Source organism: Colletes latitarsis, chromosome 11 (assembly GCF_051014445.1).
Source record: "Colletes latitarsis isolate SP2378_abdomen chromosome 11, iyColLati1, whole genome shotgun sequence".
Lineage (NCBI taxonomy): Eukaryota > Metazoa > Arthropoda > Insecta > Hymenoptera > Colletidae > Colletes > Colletes latitarsis.
Window position 1 is genome coordinate 7,431,805 of NC_135144.1, and position 20,541 is coordinate 7,452,345.

Here is a 20,541-nt window from a genome sequence, read left to right on the forward strand (position 1 = left end):
AACTTTGATTTTCACCAGTATGTAACTTTATTATCTCGTATTCAAGTATAGTAAGAAAGAATAAACTTGGGCATATTTGGTAACAAAATAATATTATGAATAAGTTTTATGAAAAGTCTTAACGTGAACATAAATATTGATACGCCTGAAATATTATGTTAAAAATGTTGTACTTAAGCACGACTTTTAACGTGTGATCAGCAAGAAGAGGATGTAAACCATATATGACAATGCAGACTGAAATAAATTTTATTGCTTGAAATAAAATAATTTTTTACATTAATACTTCTGTTAATTAAACCTAAATTTCTAAAGTCAACGTTATCTGATATTAGAATTTATAACTGATTAAAAACTGAATAACATTTGTTGAAAGACATTTTTTTGTCGGATTATCGGAAGTGTCTGAAAAATCGTAGCGACAATTACGTACCACATCCTGTATCAGAGTTGGCCAAATTTTATTCACGAATAACAAATACAAATTTTAGATTCAATCGTACGCTGAGTTTCGTTTAAGTTTCATTCAAAACTTTATTCGTAACTTAGAATTTATTAAAGTACTTTTTAAACCGACATCTAGATGATCGAATCTGAAGCTAGTTTACGAATGAATGCAAAAATTCTTATTAGTTATTGACGAATAAAATGTTTCCAACATTGCTTTGTATATTATAGTAATGTTTGGCATTAAAAAAATGAAGCCTCTTCTAGATTACATAGTTGCGTTATGAGTTCGTATACCAATTTTTCAATTTCTCTAAATAGTTGGATGCAGCTGAATAATTAGTGAAAAGAAATGCTTTGTTGTTACTTACAAGGAAATATATTGCACCCACACATGCCGATTTTGTTGAAATTTATAGGAGACATAGATTTTGAAAAAATATTTAACACTTATTTTTTTTATCAATTGAAATCCACTTTAAAAAGTGACGAGCATTTTTACATATTTTTAAATAAAAAAAAAAAACAATTAATAGTACATAGTCTACTTTATCAAATAAAGGAACATTGACTAAAAAGGTCTTAAAAATTTTGTGAAAAAATTCCCAAAAGAACATCATTTTTTTAAACTCCTAACTGAGCTTGACCCGTTAACGATATAGGTTTTGCACTTTAAACGAACCCTTTTGCAGATATATTCAACTTTTTTCAAATCAAATTTATCTTATTGCAAATCAAATTCGCCGTTTCACAAATTAAATTTACATTGTGGATGACTTAAAAGTGAAGTACAAAGGCTGGCTGAAAAGTAATGCACATTCATATATAACTCAGAAACAATGAAAGCTAAAAAAATTGAATACGCACCAAATTGTAGCTACAGTCAACCTTTACAAGTATGTTAAACATCAATTTGTTTACATTAACTATCTCTGATTTATTGGTAATAAAAAAAGATGAAATTTGCACCCATTCTACACCGATTATATTCCCCTGATTTGGCACCACGTGATTTCCATCGTTTTCTATATTTCAAGAGAGACCCTTAAAAACATTCATTTCACTACAAATAATGAAATAAGGAAGACAAAGTCCTGGATCAAACACCAATCGCCGGAATTTTTCAATGACGGAATGAAAAAACTTGTCACGCGTTGAAAAAATATATAACTTTAAATAGAGATTATGTTGAAAAGTAAAGAAACCATTTTGAAGATAATGAATTGTACTTTTATTCCCATGTTGTTTTTTTTCAGTATTTTTTATCGTTCTCGAGATATACGTAACTGTGCATTACTTTTCAGCCAACTCTCGTAATATAACGTTATTTTATCATTTTATGTGATTTTATTCGTAATTAGCGAGATAACACTCAAAAGGTGGCCAAATGATATTATTAGCGTTTAATAGCTTAAAAAGGTATTTTTAAAAAAATTTGATTTGCAAAGAAGTGAATTTGATCCATATAAAGTTTAACTTATAATGCAAAAAGATAAATATGATCTGCAAAAACATTAATTTTGTAAATTTAGTATTAAAAAAAGTTTATTTCTGTAAGTAACATACGAAACATTCAAATCTTTTAATTCATTATATTCGCCATTTCAAAGTGGATAAACAAAAATACATGTCGAGTATCTTTTCAACAACTACCTTTCCCACAAATTTCATCAAAATCGGCGTGTACAGGTTTGGGTTGGGTCCCCTCGTTAATAGAATACAATCGTCTAAATTAACCAATTACGATTATATTTATTATTCACTAATATAGACAATTGTCAATCAACAGTAATTCTTAATGCAAATATTCAAACTAACAATACTTTATTTTCTCAGTGCGCTTATACTGTTCTTGTCAATCCACTCATGAAATTGAAATTCTTCGGATTTTTTTCTATGTCGATGCAATTTTTCGCATACCTATAATAAAATGAAAGACAAATTTAGGGACAATTACTTTTCGTTCAATTTAAATATTTAATATTTAGTATCACTGTGTCAATAATAAATACTGTCATATCATAAATATCATATATCATGTCCAGGGTAACCCATTTCGATCGTTCCACGCGATTTTTCTGAAACTAATTATGTTTCAAAAAAATGTTTCACATTTTTTAAAACATCCATGTTTTTTAAAATAAATTTCCTCATTTGAATGTAACTCTCCCTTAGTTAACTGCTATGAAAGTTGCTATGGATACTGTAACTGTTACATATAATCGACAACTTCAAATTGGCTTTGGTGGCCTAATCAAAAACTTTACTGTTGCGTCTACTACACAATACAAAGGAATATTAATCAGGGCTGCACAATATCAAGATGGTTCAGTAGTCACGTATTATAATTGCGATTTTTCCGACATCCACACTACTAGTTACTCCCCACGTTGCTTAAAACTTAAATTGTCATTTAAAAGTTCATGACAATCTAAGCATGTTAATTAAAAATTCAAAATGGTTATCTGGTAACGTAAACGTAATATGTAAAGTTGAACTTTTTAGCAAATTCATTGAAATCCTGAAAAATTCAAATAACACCGAATGTTGCGAATGGTGAAAAATCAGGATAATAACAACGCAGAGCTTGATGGTTTACTTTAAATTTCAATTATTAATTTTTAAATATTTTTTATTACTTTTGTAGATTATAAAAATATGAAAGAATTGAAAGTACCATGAACCATAAAATGTAGATTGACATTTTAAAAGAATATCTTCAAGCTAGTGCAAATAAGATGCAACTACAGGGCGATTAAATTTTTTCTGATTTTTAAATTGGAATATCAAGATGTACAAAATGCCGAATAAAGTAGTTGCAGAACTATACTCGAGTCAACGAGACGAGTCAGTGAAGAAGAACAAAGTGTTCGTGTGACATCCACGTGGTCGATGCTGCGGCTGCAATCATTGGCTGTCAAAGAACACTTACGAGTCACATTGAGGAACGTTTGTTTGCGTTTCCTAACTCATCTCGTTGGCCCAAGTATGGATTTATATTTTTACAGTAAATAAGCATTGTTGTTACTATTATTGACATCTTCAGATTACAGGCTTAATCAATTTTTTGAACAGATTTTGTAATATTTGTACATTTTTATGTAAATACATTGACATAATTATACAAATTTTCTAGTCTCTACGCAAGCGCGTATTTACCAAATATGTCCTGCATATACTTTGCATATATGTGTAATATCTTGCATATAGTTTGTATCTTCATTGCATATTGTAATTGCATAAATTTCCGCAAACTAATCATAACAGCCCTCGTGTAGTCACAGAAATAGTGGCTCCAGAGAATACTCTGACAAGTAATAGCGAAGAGAAGAATTTCATCATACATAAACTTCATTTTAATCGACCAAAACCGGATGTGATGACGGTAAGGTATTGTAATTTGTTTTATACCATTGTTACTGGTATTAACAATTTTTCAGCATTTTATAAAAACTGTAAACATGCAATAACTAAAGAAGCGATTTCATGCTTGGTCTGAGGCCGAGGAAACTAGTAGCTTAGCTACCACTAAATTAAATCCGATGATCCTCATTCGTACCGTCGCCACTAATTTTGACTTTTCTAAATGGACTGTGTGTGTTCATGAAATATTAAAAAAAAAATACAAATTTAATCCATTTAGATCCATTATAGTTCATAAACTTTTGGCTCGTGTTTACCCGTAACGTATTCTCAATACCAATGGCATTACATCTTCACAATTTAGTAGAATATAATCTCAGACAAATCCTCATTGGATCCTAGAAAGAAACAACCAGTATCGGAACTCGGTCATGATGTAGAATATTTAATCGAAAATTAATAGATCCATATTTTATTGACGAAGTGCTGCAAATATGTGGTTTCAGTAAAATGATGCATCTCTATAATACATGTCACCAGTTAGAAACTGATTAAATAAAAAAATTTCGAAAATAAGTGAATTGGACGTAACGGACCAGTATCATGGCCACCAAGATTACCAAATTTTCTGTGCGGCTACCTGAAGCAAATAGTTTTTCGAGCTCCAATTGAAAGTATAATGGATTCACGCCAATGAATAATTAGTACAGGTGTAAAAATAACGCGTGAAATACTGAAGAACATGGAACATGAATTCCTCCAAAGATTAGAGAAATGTATTCTTATTAATGGTGGACATGCAGAGGGATAAATACACATATGCACGCATGCATGCACCCACACTCATCGGATTTTCTTTAAAGCCACCATGATGTACAGTCCGATCTAACTTTAAAAGCTAATAGCTCAACACAGCTTATGCAAAATAAATATACAGGTAATATTTTGAAAATGTTTCGAAATAAGTTAGAAGAATATATAGTAAATAATATTGGATTCCATAAAAAAAAAAAAAATGTTACATGTCCCTGACAGAGTTCTTCATTTCCCTTAATATCATACAACTTTCCTCTGAAACATTTTTTCATATTTGTAATATTTACGCGGAAATAGTCGTGTGTAGACATTTAAACCGGGCATACTGTATGTAAATATGAGATGTGTTTAAAAAGTAATGAAACTGATTTCTGTTCTCGATATTTGGCAGTACTGTATGAATGCTGTTTTACTACTTGAGACATATAGCCCTACTCTATCACCAGTGTAAGCTTCAGTTCGATTGAGATTACAAGTGATTCGACAGCGAGTTTTAGAAGAGTACATTCTAGCAACGCGTTACGAAAATGAAACAACAGCATTATCCGTAAACGAGTTTTTGGCAAAAAGGGCATTATTGTAGTTTCCGTAACCCTCGTACTCCCCAGATTCAAGTCCATGTGACTTTTTTTTCTTTCCAAAAATAAAAAATCACCTCAAGAGTTGTCATTTTCAAACCATAATCAACATTCAAAAGGTTGTAACCGACCAATTGAAAACAGTCTCAATAAAAGAGTTCCAGCATTGTTATCAGTGGGAACAACGCCTCCGACAGTGTACAGCTTCTCAAGGGAACTATTTTGATGGAGATAATGTAAATTTATCAATAAGTAAAATATAAACACTTTTATAGAACCAGCCTCATTACTTTTTAGACACACCTCGTATACCAGTATTCCTGAGTTTCGGTTTCTAAAGGGTTATGAAGGTAAAACCGAAAAATACTGCTATACTACTGGTAAATAAAACAAAATATCACGAAAATATAAAACAGGAAAGAACGATTTTAACAAATATGATATTACCTCCCCACATACCGGTTTGATTACCGGTACCGGTTGTCCATTGTCCAGCGGCTGTGTTTGGTTGCGAAGATGTAGGAGCACCGGTCCACGTATTCGATGAATCGGCAACTTCGTCATCCTCTCCCCAAGTTCCACCAATGTTTGTTGTCGGAGTATGGCCCCAAGGCGTTTTTGGTTGTTGTTGAGGTGGTGGTTGACCACCATTTCTGATATTGGTTTCCCACAGATCTGTACCAGTATTCACTGGTGGTTTCCACATAGGGACTGCTTCTTTAGTCGTATTAGGCTCTGGAGTAGTTGGTACATCCCAGTTTGTGTCCTGATTTACGTGTTGCTGAAAAAAAAACAGAAAAATTTGATTTACCTATGGATCATTGCAAGCACAAAAGAAGGCAAAATTATCAAAGAAAAAGAAAGCGAATTTAATATAAGTTCTTTGTACTGGCACTTTCAAAAAATAAAAATCGCCAAACGGTCTAAACCTATTATATAATGTTGACTATATAATAGGACCGTAGAATCGGAATACTACATAGATCCCACCGTTTGAGTTGTCCAAGTACTGGGTCATTTTAATAGTTGTATATTTATTGTATTTTACAGATTGTTGTTGAAGTTAACATTCCTTTTATTTTTTAGAAACAATAATATAAACAGTTTATAGCATAATTACAAAGTTGTTTAATAAAATTTGACTTATATAGTCGAAAAATTCTGTAACATTTCGTTCACATCTTAACCATGCAAGTACAGTATTTTTTCAGTAAGTATTTTCGCCTCAGGGCAGGTCGTGGAGCATTCAGCCACTACATACACGAAACTTGAACCTCGTTTAGTCTCCGTCGTCATAAAAAAGGATAGCAAGCCAAAAACAAAGAAAGAATGAGAGCCTAAATATTCGAACAAGTCTAAATATCCGCTTATCGATGTACTAATGCAATGCAAAATTAAAACTTTTATATTTAAAAATTTTTTCCTAAAGATAATTCATTTAGCATACTAGTGAAATTTTTCTGATTAAAATGGGACCAAACATGATAAAATTTGGACCAATTTTACTTAACACTTAACGAATATGTAGTTGTTCCGACTAATTACAAAAATAAATAATATACTTTTCTAGAAAAGTATGTGGTCTCATTTTAATCAAAAAAATTGACCAATATGTGAAAGGAAAATTCATTAGAAAAAAAATAAAACTAAAAATCTTGCATTACTGCCTCGACAGAGTAAAACAAGGATTTAAAGTCCTTGGTTCTCGTTAAAGGCGAACCGAACTCGCTTCACTGCAAGGCTCGAGCATTTATTGAAAAAATCCTGTATTAGGTCGTTTTACCTTACTGACGCGCGAAAGAAAGATTGGATTAAAAAAATAAAGAATCAAAGAAATTTTTACATCTTTGTTATTTTTATATCGTACCTCCTACAACTAATAGTTATAACAATTGTAAAAATACTTACACGGCCCCAACCATCTTGACTAAAAAGTGCTTCTCTCATTGTGTTCAATTGCTCCAGTTGTTGTTTTGTCGAAGGATTATTGCTAGGAGGTGTATTACTACTATTAACAGATCCCTGAGCCTGATTATTCGCCTGACTATTCGTCTGATTATTATTGCTACTGGAGTTTGACGGTTGTTGTTGCTGTTGTTGCACAGTATTGTTGTTGTTATTTGGGACAGAAGGATTTTGGCCAGGCCCTCCAGGATTATTGGATTTACCCTGCGGCCATTGGTTATTGTTCTGACCACTCTGACTTGTGCTGCCCGACTGAGAAGTCGGTGGGCCTGATTGCGGATTCACTTGTTGATTTGGATTATTCATCTTATTTACGTTACCTGAAAGACAATCGATCGTTTACGTAAATACTATACGATCATTGGTTTTTTGTTTAAGAGGCTTAAAAAAGGCTTCGAAAATTATGTGCAAAGCCATTTACAGTATTTCTGCCTTAAGGAGGTATTGCTGTCTAGACTGTCAATTTCACGGCCCTTTTTGTGATTTTTTTTTAATGATAGGTAGGCTGTTTTGTACTGAGACTTTGTAGATATATTTATTTATCTTATAAGCACGTACAAAATTTTTTTCATGGAAAAATATTAAAAATCGTGGGAATTATAACTTCTTATTTAATGGCTCTTTTGGAAAAGGTGCTCCAATGGCTTCCAGGATTCCAGATAATTTGAAACAGAGGGGGTTAAAGTATCTTCATAAGGAAGGTTGTAGTTATAGCAGGAACTAGGGAGAAGTCAAAATCCTGATAAATAAAGAAATGGCGACGCTTCAAGTTTCGAATTTCTATTTGTTAATCGTTCTTTCGTCTTTAGCGTATCAAAAAAAAAATAGTGAAACTCAATATTTTTTTAAATCTCTAGTTCCAGATATAAAGGCGTGTCTGCTGAATATTCTCTCCAAATTTGAAGTCAATCGATCTGCTAGATCTTGAAATATCATGTAAGCCAGTTTAAATGCGTTTTTTTAAACAAGAAGCTGTAACTCCCACAGTTTTTAATATTTTTTGATGAAAAAATTACTGTACATACCTATAAGACGAATAAATATATCTGCAAAATGTCACTATAAAACAATCTACCTGTCATTAAAAAAAAAATCACAAAAAAAGGCCGAAGAAATGACAGCTTAGACAGCAATACTCCCTTAAGTGTGTGTTACTGGAAACCAAAGAGCCACATACTTTGTGTTTTACAGTAAAGATACAGTAAAGTCTCTCTTTTTGTAAAAGTCACCGAACTCAATCGTTCCACATACAGAATACCTGATACTTGTTTTCTTTCGCTAGCAACGTTGAACGCAGAAAAGGACAGTGAGTGAAAAGAAAGAAAGAAAACGAGCGTTCAAGGTAGCCAGCAGAGATCAAAGGCGTGTTGATATGATTAAACAATGAAACTTTCATATTATTCATATTATTTCATATTATATTTTTCAATGATAATTTCAATAACATAACCGTGGCTCCTCCCTAATCAAAATTAGACTATAATTTACATATTAAATTAGTAAACACATTTATTAAGTTAATAATATTGTGTTTAATTTTATTTTAATCAAAAAAATGTCACAAACACGAGAGTAAAATCCTCATTGAAAAATAACCACAAATAAAAGAAGTTTTATTATTGCACTAAAATTGATTCACCGGCATACGCTGACCGCATTCTTTTCCAATGTTTCGAGGTTTGTTGTCGCATAGAAGTCAGATGTATACCGATAGTATACCGATTCCATATGAATAACTACATAAACATACTATTGGGAGACAAGATGTTGACACACTATCCACAGCCTAAACGATCCAAGAGGTAAAGGGAATCATCTGTTCGCTCCAGCTAATCCCCTTCACTGTTTAGGTTCTTGGCATGTTTGAATTACGTAGATCGTGAGGATGATTCACCTTGTGTCGTTTACTTTGTAGGTAGTGTGCCCAATCATGTCATCTCGTCTCTCAATATTTTGATCTTCTATTCAAGTAACAGTAGGCATGTATTTTCTTCTCTTCAATAACAGTGAACGTATCTATAAGCTAAATTCCACGTAGTACTATCGACAAAATTTTACTTATGAAACAAAGTTGTTCAGAATGTTGAGTTCTATAACATATTTGAAAATCATCGAAGTCGATGAGGTGCTCCCTATTCCGAATAATTACCAAAATAAAAAAGTTTTGTCGTTGCATTAATCATATGGTTTATCTCCTCACTCAAGCATTCGAATACAAATCAGATTACACTACTCGGACTAAGCTCGGCGACCAAACTCCAGGGAGTATACCCCCTAGTGATGAGGATACAAATTTTACTTGAATAAAAGAGACCTTTTTCTCAGATAGGGAGACTTTACTATAGAAAGGGATAGCAAGCGAAAGTCGAAGTGTACATATGTCTCTACGTAGTGTAACATTATCCGTTGTTGAGTATCCGTCTGAGACAATACTGAAGAAGACAAAATGGATTTAGAAATCTACACAACAGGAGGATGTTAAAAAATGCACATTTTTGGCATCGCCTAGAAATGAAAAATGCATACAGGATCTTTCAGAGTATATCCAAAAGAACAAAGAATGTCCTCGTTACTTCCCCGAAAAACAATGGAAAAGTTACTAAAAATGAATCTAAATCATCAAAACATTAACTTTTAAGGTAGTCGTAAAACGGAAGTTGTAATTATGAAATTTGTGGTAGTTTTAATTGCGTAAAAAATGTTTTAAACTTTTAGGAGCCGTTTAAAACACTTTTTAGATTAAAACTATTTAACATGACTTTAACATGACATCAGAAAAATTGTTGTATGACTTTGTTTCACAAAGTTGCGATAGTTCAAACACGATTGAACACGTTTGGCCAAGTATCCTAATACTTATGACTAATAGTGTACATTCTATGGCATTTTTCAATAGTACGATTCAAACCATACGCTAATAAAATTTAACAAAGCTTTTTAGAGAAATAGTTTGCATAAAATATGGAATAACCATTTGGTCGACAAAAATATACGTATTCTTTTGCATAGCAATAAATATTCTTACAAAAGATAACAAAAATAATAGGTGTGTAATATCATCTTCGATTGTATTAGGTCAGTGCATATGAAATGTCATTATTCCAAAGTTTGAATTAGTCAGGCCTATAGTAATCATTTTACTCTGCTTTATCGTCAATTGTTTGTAACAATAATAAAGAGGCATAAGTATATTGTAAGATACGTGCATTGAATAGTACAACAGTTTAAAATTAAAACATTAAAGCCACATTATTAGTAGTCACGAATATTCATACTATTCATATATTTTTTGTACGAATATAAACTTGGGAAAACGACGATGAAAGTTGCTGAGAACATAAAATTAACAGTTAGACAGTTTAACATTGAGTTTTATTTTAATAGCAACTCAATTAAAAGTAAACCATTTATTCATTGTTTGTCATTTGGTTCAAACAAGAAAAACAAAAAAATTTAGATAAATGAAGATAGCCAGCTCGTTTAACGACACGAAACAATGGCTGAATAAAGATGAAAAGTCAATGCGCATATAAAAACCACCACTTCATTCAAAGAAGATAATGTTAACTGTACCAAAAATACTAAAAATACTAAATATGGTTGAAGTTTCATTTGTAAAATTAACATTTTATATGCACCAATCTAATACTACCTTGCTAAAATACATTCAGCCTGTAAGTAGAACATATCAAATTCTGGACATAAATTGCAATATCAAAATATAGAGAAAATGTTTAAAAGATAGAAAAATAAAAGTACTCACCCGGCACGTTTTGTCCACCCAATGGTCCTTGATTCTGATTCGTGTTTGGATTACCAGCAGTAGATCTATTTACATTATTTCCAGACCAATTTCCAGATGTCCCACTGTTTCCAGTGGAATTACCGGAAGTCCCTCCCCATGTAGCAGGATTGCTATTGTTATTGGTAGTATTAGCCTGTGCAGATCCCCAATTTGCTGCTCCGCCGTTGTTCAATGAACTTTCACCACCACCAGCTAATCTGAGTATGCTGGAAATTCCCCACCTTTTCTTATACCCGAAATTCGGTTCATCTATATCGCAGACTATCTCAAAAAGAAGAGTTAACACGCGTTTAAGTTCATCTTTGAGAATTTGTAGAGTATCTTTGGAAACCCCTACGGACGCTGCAATGAGATTCCTTGCGCAATCAATGAGGTGGTCTCGGTTAGAGCTGCATGTCTGAACTTCTTTGTTCTCCGGATAATTAGAAATTGCATTCCCTGTACACGCGACATTTTCCGATCGATTTGAAGTGATCAGCCTTTCTTCGGAACCCTGACCGTTCGGTACACAAGCACGAATTTCACACCTTTCAAATTGGTTGCAATTGCGAAAGTACGTTACAATCGCGTCCATCGACTTCGGTGCCGTAGGATTTACATTGAATCCTTCATTGTCATTGATTTGGGCAGTTTGTAACGTCGAATTGATTAGATCGATGCGATTAGAATTTATCGGGCTTCGTGTGAAAATATTTTCAACATCGAGCTCGATAATTTGGTGTATTTTGTACGTCTTTTTAAATCGATATACATCACAGAGATTTTTTAGAGAAATGTTTTCATTCAATGCGTCGATAAAAACTTGATATCTTAGTTTTATTCGTTTCGGTGAACTAAAGTACGATGAAATAATAGAAACATTCCCTTCTATTGACTCGTGCGAATCTTGGCAATTATCATTTCTGTCAAATCTATAAAAACGAAATATTCCTGCTTTAGTATATTGATCACCATGCAAATAGACAGCAGTTTGAGATTTGATCATTTCCAGTTGATCATGGTCAACGTGTTTAGCAATGTTTCGGCGTATGATTTGTTCGATAAAGCAGTCGAAACATCTCGAAGAATCTTCTTCGTCTTCACCCTCTGGAAGAGAATCATTGTGATATCCCGTTGAACAGTTTGGCAGACTGTCATAAAAATCGTGAGGAGTGTGCATTTGGTCGGGCCATAATGTCTCGAAGTATTTCGGCCGAGATCCAGGTACACCGATTATTCGGGATGCAGATTGGCGTTTAAGCGTCATCGTAGGCTTGCAGGTAGTCGTAGTAGGAATGTAGAGAGCGAACTCGGCTTGGTTCTCCCCCTTAACCCTAAATCTATCCCCTATAGTAGACTTAGAAAGAGACTTAACAAACTCAGGGTCAAGACGCACATACGACCCTGAGTACCTATAGTTCGCGAAATAAACGCCCATGGGCTCGTTAGACTTAACATTATCCTGAAATGAAAGAGCACCAACAGTAATTGTTGCCACGTCACTAATACCATTAATTCCCCAGGACAACATCTCCACCGTAGTTCCCATTATATTCAAAATTATTGTTTTTGATGTTCTTATTATAAACCAAGCGTTTAGATATTCTTTCATCGAAGTCGAAACATTCGAATACATTCTTCTATAGATTTTTAACAGGAACAAATGGTTCACATTTTGCGCGAATGTTCTGATAGAGGCAAAAATTCCGCTGCTTAACTTCCTTAAAGCCATCGCGTGGAACAAAATCGTCGAATTTTGCTTGTTCGAGGCAAAACTTCTACGATCCGTGTCTCTGTACGTTTCGAACGGAACGGTTAATTTTTCTCTCTTCGAAATCCAGATTTTACGATGCATCGTTATCGTTATTGTTACCGTCACTACCGAATTCTCGACAGAAAACAAAACATTTTTAGCGAAAACGACAATTTTCTGATTTGTTTTTCCGAAGTTTCTTGAGAGTGTTAGAATCTTTGAATGTGCCTTTGTCGTCATAAAATCTTCTACTTTAAAGGCCAATGTCCTCTCATTTACCTTCGAAGAAATGTTCGAGTAACGGACATTAAGATGCGTCCTTTCGTAGCTAGTCTCGTGGCTCGGTATCCCCTTCCACATAATACTAAAATCGCAAATCACCTTATACCTAAATTTATCCACATAAAGCTTACGATCTAACGAGAGTGGAACACATGCGCGTTGCGTCAGCTCGCTCGCGACCAGGTCGAGCCATGGAGAAAAGGATTGTGCGCGTTTCGGCGCGTTTTTTAATGGGAGAGGTCGCAGAGGCTGGTCAGTTAGATCGTTTCTGGGAACGATAAGCGTAATGGAAGAACTGGTGGCCACGTTTTTCCCTTCCTTAATCAAATCTGATTCTTCGTTCGACGATCTATCACTTATTTTAACTTTCTTTAGCATCACGAAATTTAAAGGCGACTTTGATATTTTTGTATAGTTTTCCTCAATGTGTGCTAACGCAATATTATTGTTTATACAGGATATATCGACCGACGTAACATTTTTCAACATTTCTTTCTTCGTATCGTTAATTTCCGCAAGAAAAAATTCGATTATTATGGACGAAGTGTTGACTTTTAAGAAAGTACTGCTTAACAGAAGATTTCTAAGTGTGTGCGAAGATTGTATGCATTTCTCGAGCGAGATAACGTTAACTTCGTTTAACCGTTTCTTTGTAATACCTAGGTAGAACAGAAGACGAGATTCGTCTCTCAAAAATAGATATGTGAATAGAAATTTTAATATTTCTTCGTTAATATCGGTTAAAGAAATATCTTCAAATGTTAAATCACGCGATATATATTTTCCAGCGTTTTGTAAGTTTTTCAATTCAATGTCGATAGACAGAAATTCTCTCGTGTCTTGATTTTCACACGGTGATTCGCATTCCATGATATTTTTTATGTTCTTCGAAACCATTTTAATTATTATGAAATGTACCAAAGACGATTCGTTTGATCCTCCTTCACTGAAATCGTCAGACACAATTTTCCTTAACATCGTCACGATTTTAATAATCGATTCAACCGAAAACAGTTCGTCTCGAATAATTTGATTATCCGCCGAGAATATTTCCATAATTCTACAAACTTTATTCTGCGATTCGAAAAGAAATCGTTTTTGTAACAATAAACCGTCGAAAGAAGAGTTCACTAAGAATCTGAATGGATTCAAACGGGCTCCTAGTCTCATTGCGATCGCACCACTGTCCATTTCGACGCGGAGGAAATAATGGTTACTGGTTGAGCTGAGCAATATCACAGACTTGTAGTTATCGTTATTATTACTTAGGAGGCTAGAATTAGACTTAATGTTATTGTATTTGCCCGGATAAAGGCAGGACCCTAGTAAGGAGTAATTGTCAAGAGAGTCGAGAGAGAAGTGGCCTGATGAGGGGCGATCAGACTTGGGTATCCTAACTAGGCTAGGTACCCCTTCACCGATTGCGCACTTATCCCCTGTTAATCGTAGATTTATGCTTATATTTAGTACCCTAATGTTTAGTACGCTAAAGCTAGTCTTATTATCACTTAGTGTCTTAGATATAGACTTAGAGTTATTGGCGGAGCTGCCCGGTTTGTGTTTGCCGGACAAGCCCGGTTGTTTTCTTTTTGTTGTTGCATTAACTGTTGTTTTTCGATCATCTTGATGATTATGTTTTGCTCGTCTTGAGCGATTATTTAGAGTAGGATTATTATTATTATCGTAAGTTAGAAAGTGATTTTTTGTTGGGTGTTTTGTGGTTGACGACGCCACTGACTGGCAGGTCGGGCCTCGACTGGTCAAGATGGACTTGCCTGCAAAAAAATTAAAAAATCGTTATACATTCAAAATCAATAATATTCAAATCCACTGTCGTTCAAATAATTTTTTCACACATATTCATCATTTTTTGTACTTCAACTAAATACTACTATTTATATTATTCAGTTAGTTCATTTTAAATGTTACAATGCCCACAAGCATTATTAGAACTTCAAATTCAATTTTCGAGAGAACGATTGATTTCCGGTCTATAGTTCCTTTGAAAGAAAGTTTGTTCCTCTCGATGAGTAGAACACGATATAATCATAAAAAAGTTTGACCTTAAAAAGTCGGTCAAGATCAATGTTACATCAAACTTTTCCAACAAACTTTCACCGATTCAAGGGTGCAAAATCCGGCAGAAACGGTTTTTATAAATAATTTTGTGATACCTTGTATTTTTTTAAACCCTAACAACTTTTGTAAATAACATTTCCCCACATTGTTTGAAATAATCCAGATATTTAAGTGGACAGAGTTCGTGAGACAGTGGATATGTGTTTGGTGTCATTTTAAACAGAAAAAAGTTATAAATAGATGTTAAAAAGAAAAGAATAACAATAACAAAATTTCATTGTTTAATTAATATATTCTATTTAAATCGCCTTATGTATTTAACATAACTATGTGAACAAAAACAGTCAGTCAAAGTAATCGAAATATATAAATGAAAGAAAGATAAAAAATAATTGTCTTTTGTTTTGATACAATCTCTCAAACGTCTTTTACAATAAAGCTCGGTTAAAAAATAACCTTCTCACTAACACAACCAAAAGGTAAGCCAATGGCAGTTTTTATCAACTTTAGCAGGGTGTTTGACTCGATCTTTGGCAAAAACTAAACACAGTGTTCGGCAACCTCGGGGAAAAATTGTATTGTGAGATTCTCGAGGCCAAAATAAAAAGAAAATCAAGAATACCAATTTGTTGATTGAAGCTTCGTTAATAAGTTATTAACGTTTAAAGCTCCGCTTGTAGAACGGCAATCTGCGAACAGCTACGTGCGCGCGATAGTGGTTCTCACTCAGCATGAGAAACTCTACTTACCGACATATCGACAGGCTTAAAGTTTTCTGACTGAGAACCACAGACGACGTATATGAGAAAAAGTTATATTTTAAACATACGCATGAAATTTCAAGGCAACATTTCTAGCCACACATTATATTTTTGGAAAAGAATTTTTTTCTCGAAAGTGCGTAGGATTTCGGGAATATGTCTATTCACCAAAAATGATTGTAATTGACCAGGGCAACTGAAAATAATTTTTCCAGAACGATTAGAAATTTTTTAATTTTGCTGAAAAATTTGTCCACCTGCTCGAATTTTTTTCTCAAAAGTGCGTAGGCTTTCGGGGGTATGTGTATTCACTAACAATGATTGAAATTGACCCCCGCAATTAAAAATAATTTTTTTGGAACGATTTTAAATTTTTTAATTTCGCCGAAAAATTTCACACCTACTCGAGCGTATGTCTATTCACCAAAAATTATTGAAATTGACCCCCGCAACCGAAAATAATTTTTCCAGAACGATTTAATATTTTTTAATTTTGTTAGAACTTTACTTACTAATGTGTATCAACAGCCTTACAGTTTTGTAAGTGAGAACCACTATCGCTTGCACGCAGCTGTTCGCAGGTTCCGCCGTTCTAGAGGTGGAACTTTAAACGTTAATAACTTTTTAACGAAGCCTCGATCAATAAATCGGTATTCTTGATTTTCGTCTTATTTTTGCCTCTAAAATCTTCCATTACAATTTTTCCCAAGAGTAACCGGACTCCCCGTATACGTGTAGACTACGCTCCAATATCAAGGTTCTACAAAACATTTACAGTAAGGCTACCTTGCAGGTAAGAACCTGAAACAATTTATATCTTTAGGATATTCCTTGAGCCCAAACTCTGTTTTCTCTCCATACATCGGATGCAGAACAATTTTTTTGAACAAAGCTCATCACAAAGTAATGAAACTCATAAAACTCCTTTATTTCAAACAAAATGAAAACAAATAAGGGAGAGAGAGCCAAAAAACTTAAACCCTTAACATATTGTGGCGTCACCTCCCGTACTCGCCATTAGAGGAGTTGCCCTCTCGCAAGCGCTCGACTGACTATCCAATATCCCGGCATCTAAGTCAGGGTCTGTTAGAAAGCCTTACTGATAAGTCTCACTAGTAGGCTCGGGACGAAAAGCTCCCCTTTCTCTACTTTCCTTGTCTACCTTCCTGTTATCTCGCTTAGCATTCCTCCACCTTGCAAAACGCGCCATAGTATAAAGAAGAGAAGCTCGGTACCACCAAAGAGCACATAGAATTGGGAATTTCAATTACTACTGTAAGATTGTTTAATGTAGCAACACAGCATATGTTCAAGAAAACGATTACGGCAATGAACTGCATACGGAGACCAATAATAACCACTAAACTAGAGAGTTGTGATTCGAGAATCAAACTCTTTGTGGCAGTGTCGCTTCCTCAATGCTTTACTGTTCGAGTATTTAGAGTCTCAACCATAAAAACGAAATACACAGATTACAAAATAAGTTTATTAAGTCTATCCTACACCTTCCACGAAGCACACTTGGATATATGAACAAGATGGAAATGGGACTAACCAAATTAAGGCAACAATCTCTCAAAAGAAATTAGACATTATGCCCTCAAATGGCTATATCCCGTATACTAAACAATAAATAAATAAATAAAAGAGGAACTGGTATTCCCTTCTGCAGGCTACAATAACTGAGTTGAAATTCATATAGCCAATCACCAATATCATCAGTAAGCAAAGGTAAATTTTGAAAGCAACTGCACTGCTCTATTTCCTTACAGATCAAGAGAGAACAATACTCTCCTCTTATACTAAGCGATGTAAAATATTAAAAGATATAGACATTAATAAATGCGAAGAATATCTCAAGCACAGACGAGGTATACGAGTAGACCTTACATTCAATGTACTTTTTCGGCCCATTTTTCTGGGACTCTAGAACCACATTACCAATTTCATGTCATTCGCAATATTACCAACAGGTTACAGAAATGAACACAAGAAGAAGTTGTTTAATACTCTTTTGTAGGTATCCATGAGCTCTACTTCATAAATAAATTTCAATGAAATACACTCACTATTCTAGGAGTTATGATCGTTTGAAAACTGAACCATTTTTATGTGGTTTTTCTCACTTTACGGGGTTAAGGAACAACTCTCCGAACATTCTTAGAATTTCTAAATATTCTTCACCAAAATACGCGTTGTTTGCATTGTGAAACATTGAAATCTTCCAATCCGTTCAGAAATTATGATTTTTTAAACACACGCATGAAATTTCGGAGAAACATTACTGGTCATACATTGTAATTTCAGTAAGGATTTTTTTTTCTCGGAAGTGCGGTATGTGTATTCACTAAAACTGATTGTAATTGACCCTCACAACCAAAAATAATTTTTTCAGATTATGTGAAACACCTACCCCCTGTCAATTTTTCTTAAAAATTTGTTTTTTGTTATTAATAAATTTGTTTGACGTTCTGTCTCAAGGTCCCTCTGCCTCTGCCAATTATCAGTATATTCACTCAACTGAGATTAATGGGAATAAAATCTTTAAGAATAAGATGTAAGAATATTATGTACAATTTTAATCCAGAAGAAATGCGTACGATATGTAATCTGCATGAACCAGACTCTCTAGGCCACTTCTTGGGTACGTGTACTATTTACAGTAACTACAAAGGAAGATTTATTTGTTATTACGTTACTAATAGTCTAAAATTACTCTCTTTTACGTTAAACGAGTAGAACCCCCAACGAATCAAATATGAAATCATAGGTTTAGGCAGATATATGTATAAATATAATTCATCACAAAATATAGGTGTTACTTCAAAGACACCTGCAAATCAATCTATAAATCGACCTGATTCAACGAGAACTGGCAGGAAATATAAACAGAAAGTTCGCGTGATCGACACTGTGACCGTAAACGAGTGACTGTTGAACGTCGCTGCTCAGGGATGCTTTCTAACGGCCCCTGAAAAAGGCCCTCACATGAAGTGAACATTTAAATTCAATCTCAATGATTTGACCGCAAGTTAAAAATTATATTGCAGCAAATAATATGACGTTCAAATTTGCGGATGTAAAATATTTATTTCACGAGTAATTAAAGCATGTTACGATTGAAAACTGGAGAAAATGTGTTGAACATGTTGTTCAAGTTATTGAGCATAAATTTTGGCAATTGAACCACATTATTGATGCATTAACTAAATCATTTATATTTAATTTAAATTGACAGTTCCAAAACACAATCAACATAAATTGTGTATAGTAATAAATAGATAAATTAAATATTGAAATATAGTTTTCCATACCTTAATTTGTATTTTCATTTGTCTTTTTATTTACATTATTATATAATAATATTAATATTGAGGATGAGTATTTTTTATTTAAAAAATTAGCTTCTTTCCTACTATGTAGGGATCTCGACATTACGTTTCGGCCTTAATCTGATCATGCGTTGCTCGCGTGCAACTGTTTATATTTCCTGCCAGTTCTCGTTGACTCAAGTATAGTACAAGTAGTAACATTTATTATATTCGAGTATTCGCCAAGGTTTGCTTGACAAGTTGTTATATGCAAAATCTAAATAATAATCGACAATAAAGAAACAGCTTGAAAATTATTAAAAATTGAACACAAAAATTCTTATACAACAGGATCTCATCTATTTAAAAAAAGTTCTGAATTTATACACATTTACGTTGTGACAAATATTCAATACTATTCAGTAACATATTATGTTATGTAAGCATAATGTAAATATAATATTCACAATATTATAATATTTAATAATTGTCTGTTATAATATAGTTTATAATAACTGTTTCCACGGAACTTTTATTATACAAATTCTACAACGAAAACTGTATTTAGATAGCTTGTCATAGTAAACCATTTCTCATAAAAATACCGAAAATTTTTGTTATACAAAAGGTAACTGTTTGCTTCAATTCTTGTTTTAGACAGAAACAAATAATGTTCACACGCATTCTAACACAAAATTAAGACAAGAATGTATAGTTACCAGTTTGGCTCGACAGGACGGTTAAAAAGTCATTGGCGGCGGTATTTCCAAGATGGCCAATAGGTTTTACCATCATGTTGTTGTTTATGAATTCGATATCACAGTACCTAGCATTTTCTGATTCTCTTCCCTTCCCAACCCCTATCGGACTGTTTTTCCCTAATACTACTACATCCCCCTGAAACAAAAAGAAGTGTCACTGTAGAAATATTTTAAAATATAACTTCATTTGTATGCTAAATATTAAGAATGCACGGATACGTAAAAGCACAGGTACTCTAAAGGCTTGAACCAGATTCGGATCCCGAAAGTTTCACGTCACATAAATACATTAATTGTCCGTACAAAAAAAATATGTGATAAGAAATTTTAGAGATTCTGACTCACTAAAAATCAAAATATTGAATGCTTACGAACTTTTTATCTTTGCAAACCCATATCAACACTAACCGTATCGAAATTGTTATACACAGTGTTCGTTTAGAGTTACAATCAAAATATTTCGAAAACAATGCATTTTTTATTTTTTAAGTGTATTCAAGATTATTTAAAGATTAAGTTTGTGTTTTTAAATGGAAACTTTAGGGGAAAGAAGAGAAAACTTTTGTACGGGACACTTTCTTATCACACTTCATTTGAAAAAATTTGTTTAGAAAGCCACGCGTAGCGTACTTAAATCTCAT

General features: G+C 33.5%; 1 protein-coding gene across 7 annotated transcripts in view; it reads right to left on the minus strand.

The window, feature by feature from the left end:
- Positions 1-20,541, minus strand: part of Gw (trinucleotide repeat containing adaptor protein gawky) — a 93,761-nt gene that overhangs the window by 45,404 nt on the left and 27,816 nt on the right. For all 7 annotated transcript variants that reach the window (XM_076776799.1, XM_076776802.1, XM_076776797.1 and 4 more), the window contains 4 exons: positions 19,859-20,036; positions 10,933-14,763; positions 7,113-7,489; positions 5,652-5,985 (listed from right to left, as the gene is read on the minus strand). In XM_076776799.1, the coding sequence (XP_076632914.1) occupies positions 5,652-5,985; positions 7,113-7,489; positions 10,933-14,763; positions 19,859-20,036 (4,720 nt within the window). The remainder of the gene's footprint in view (positions 1-5,651; positions 5,986-7,112; positions 7,490-10,932; positions 14,764-19,858; positions 20,037-20,541) is intronic.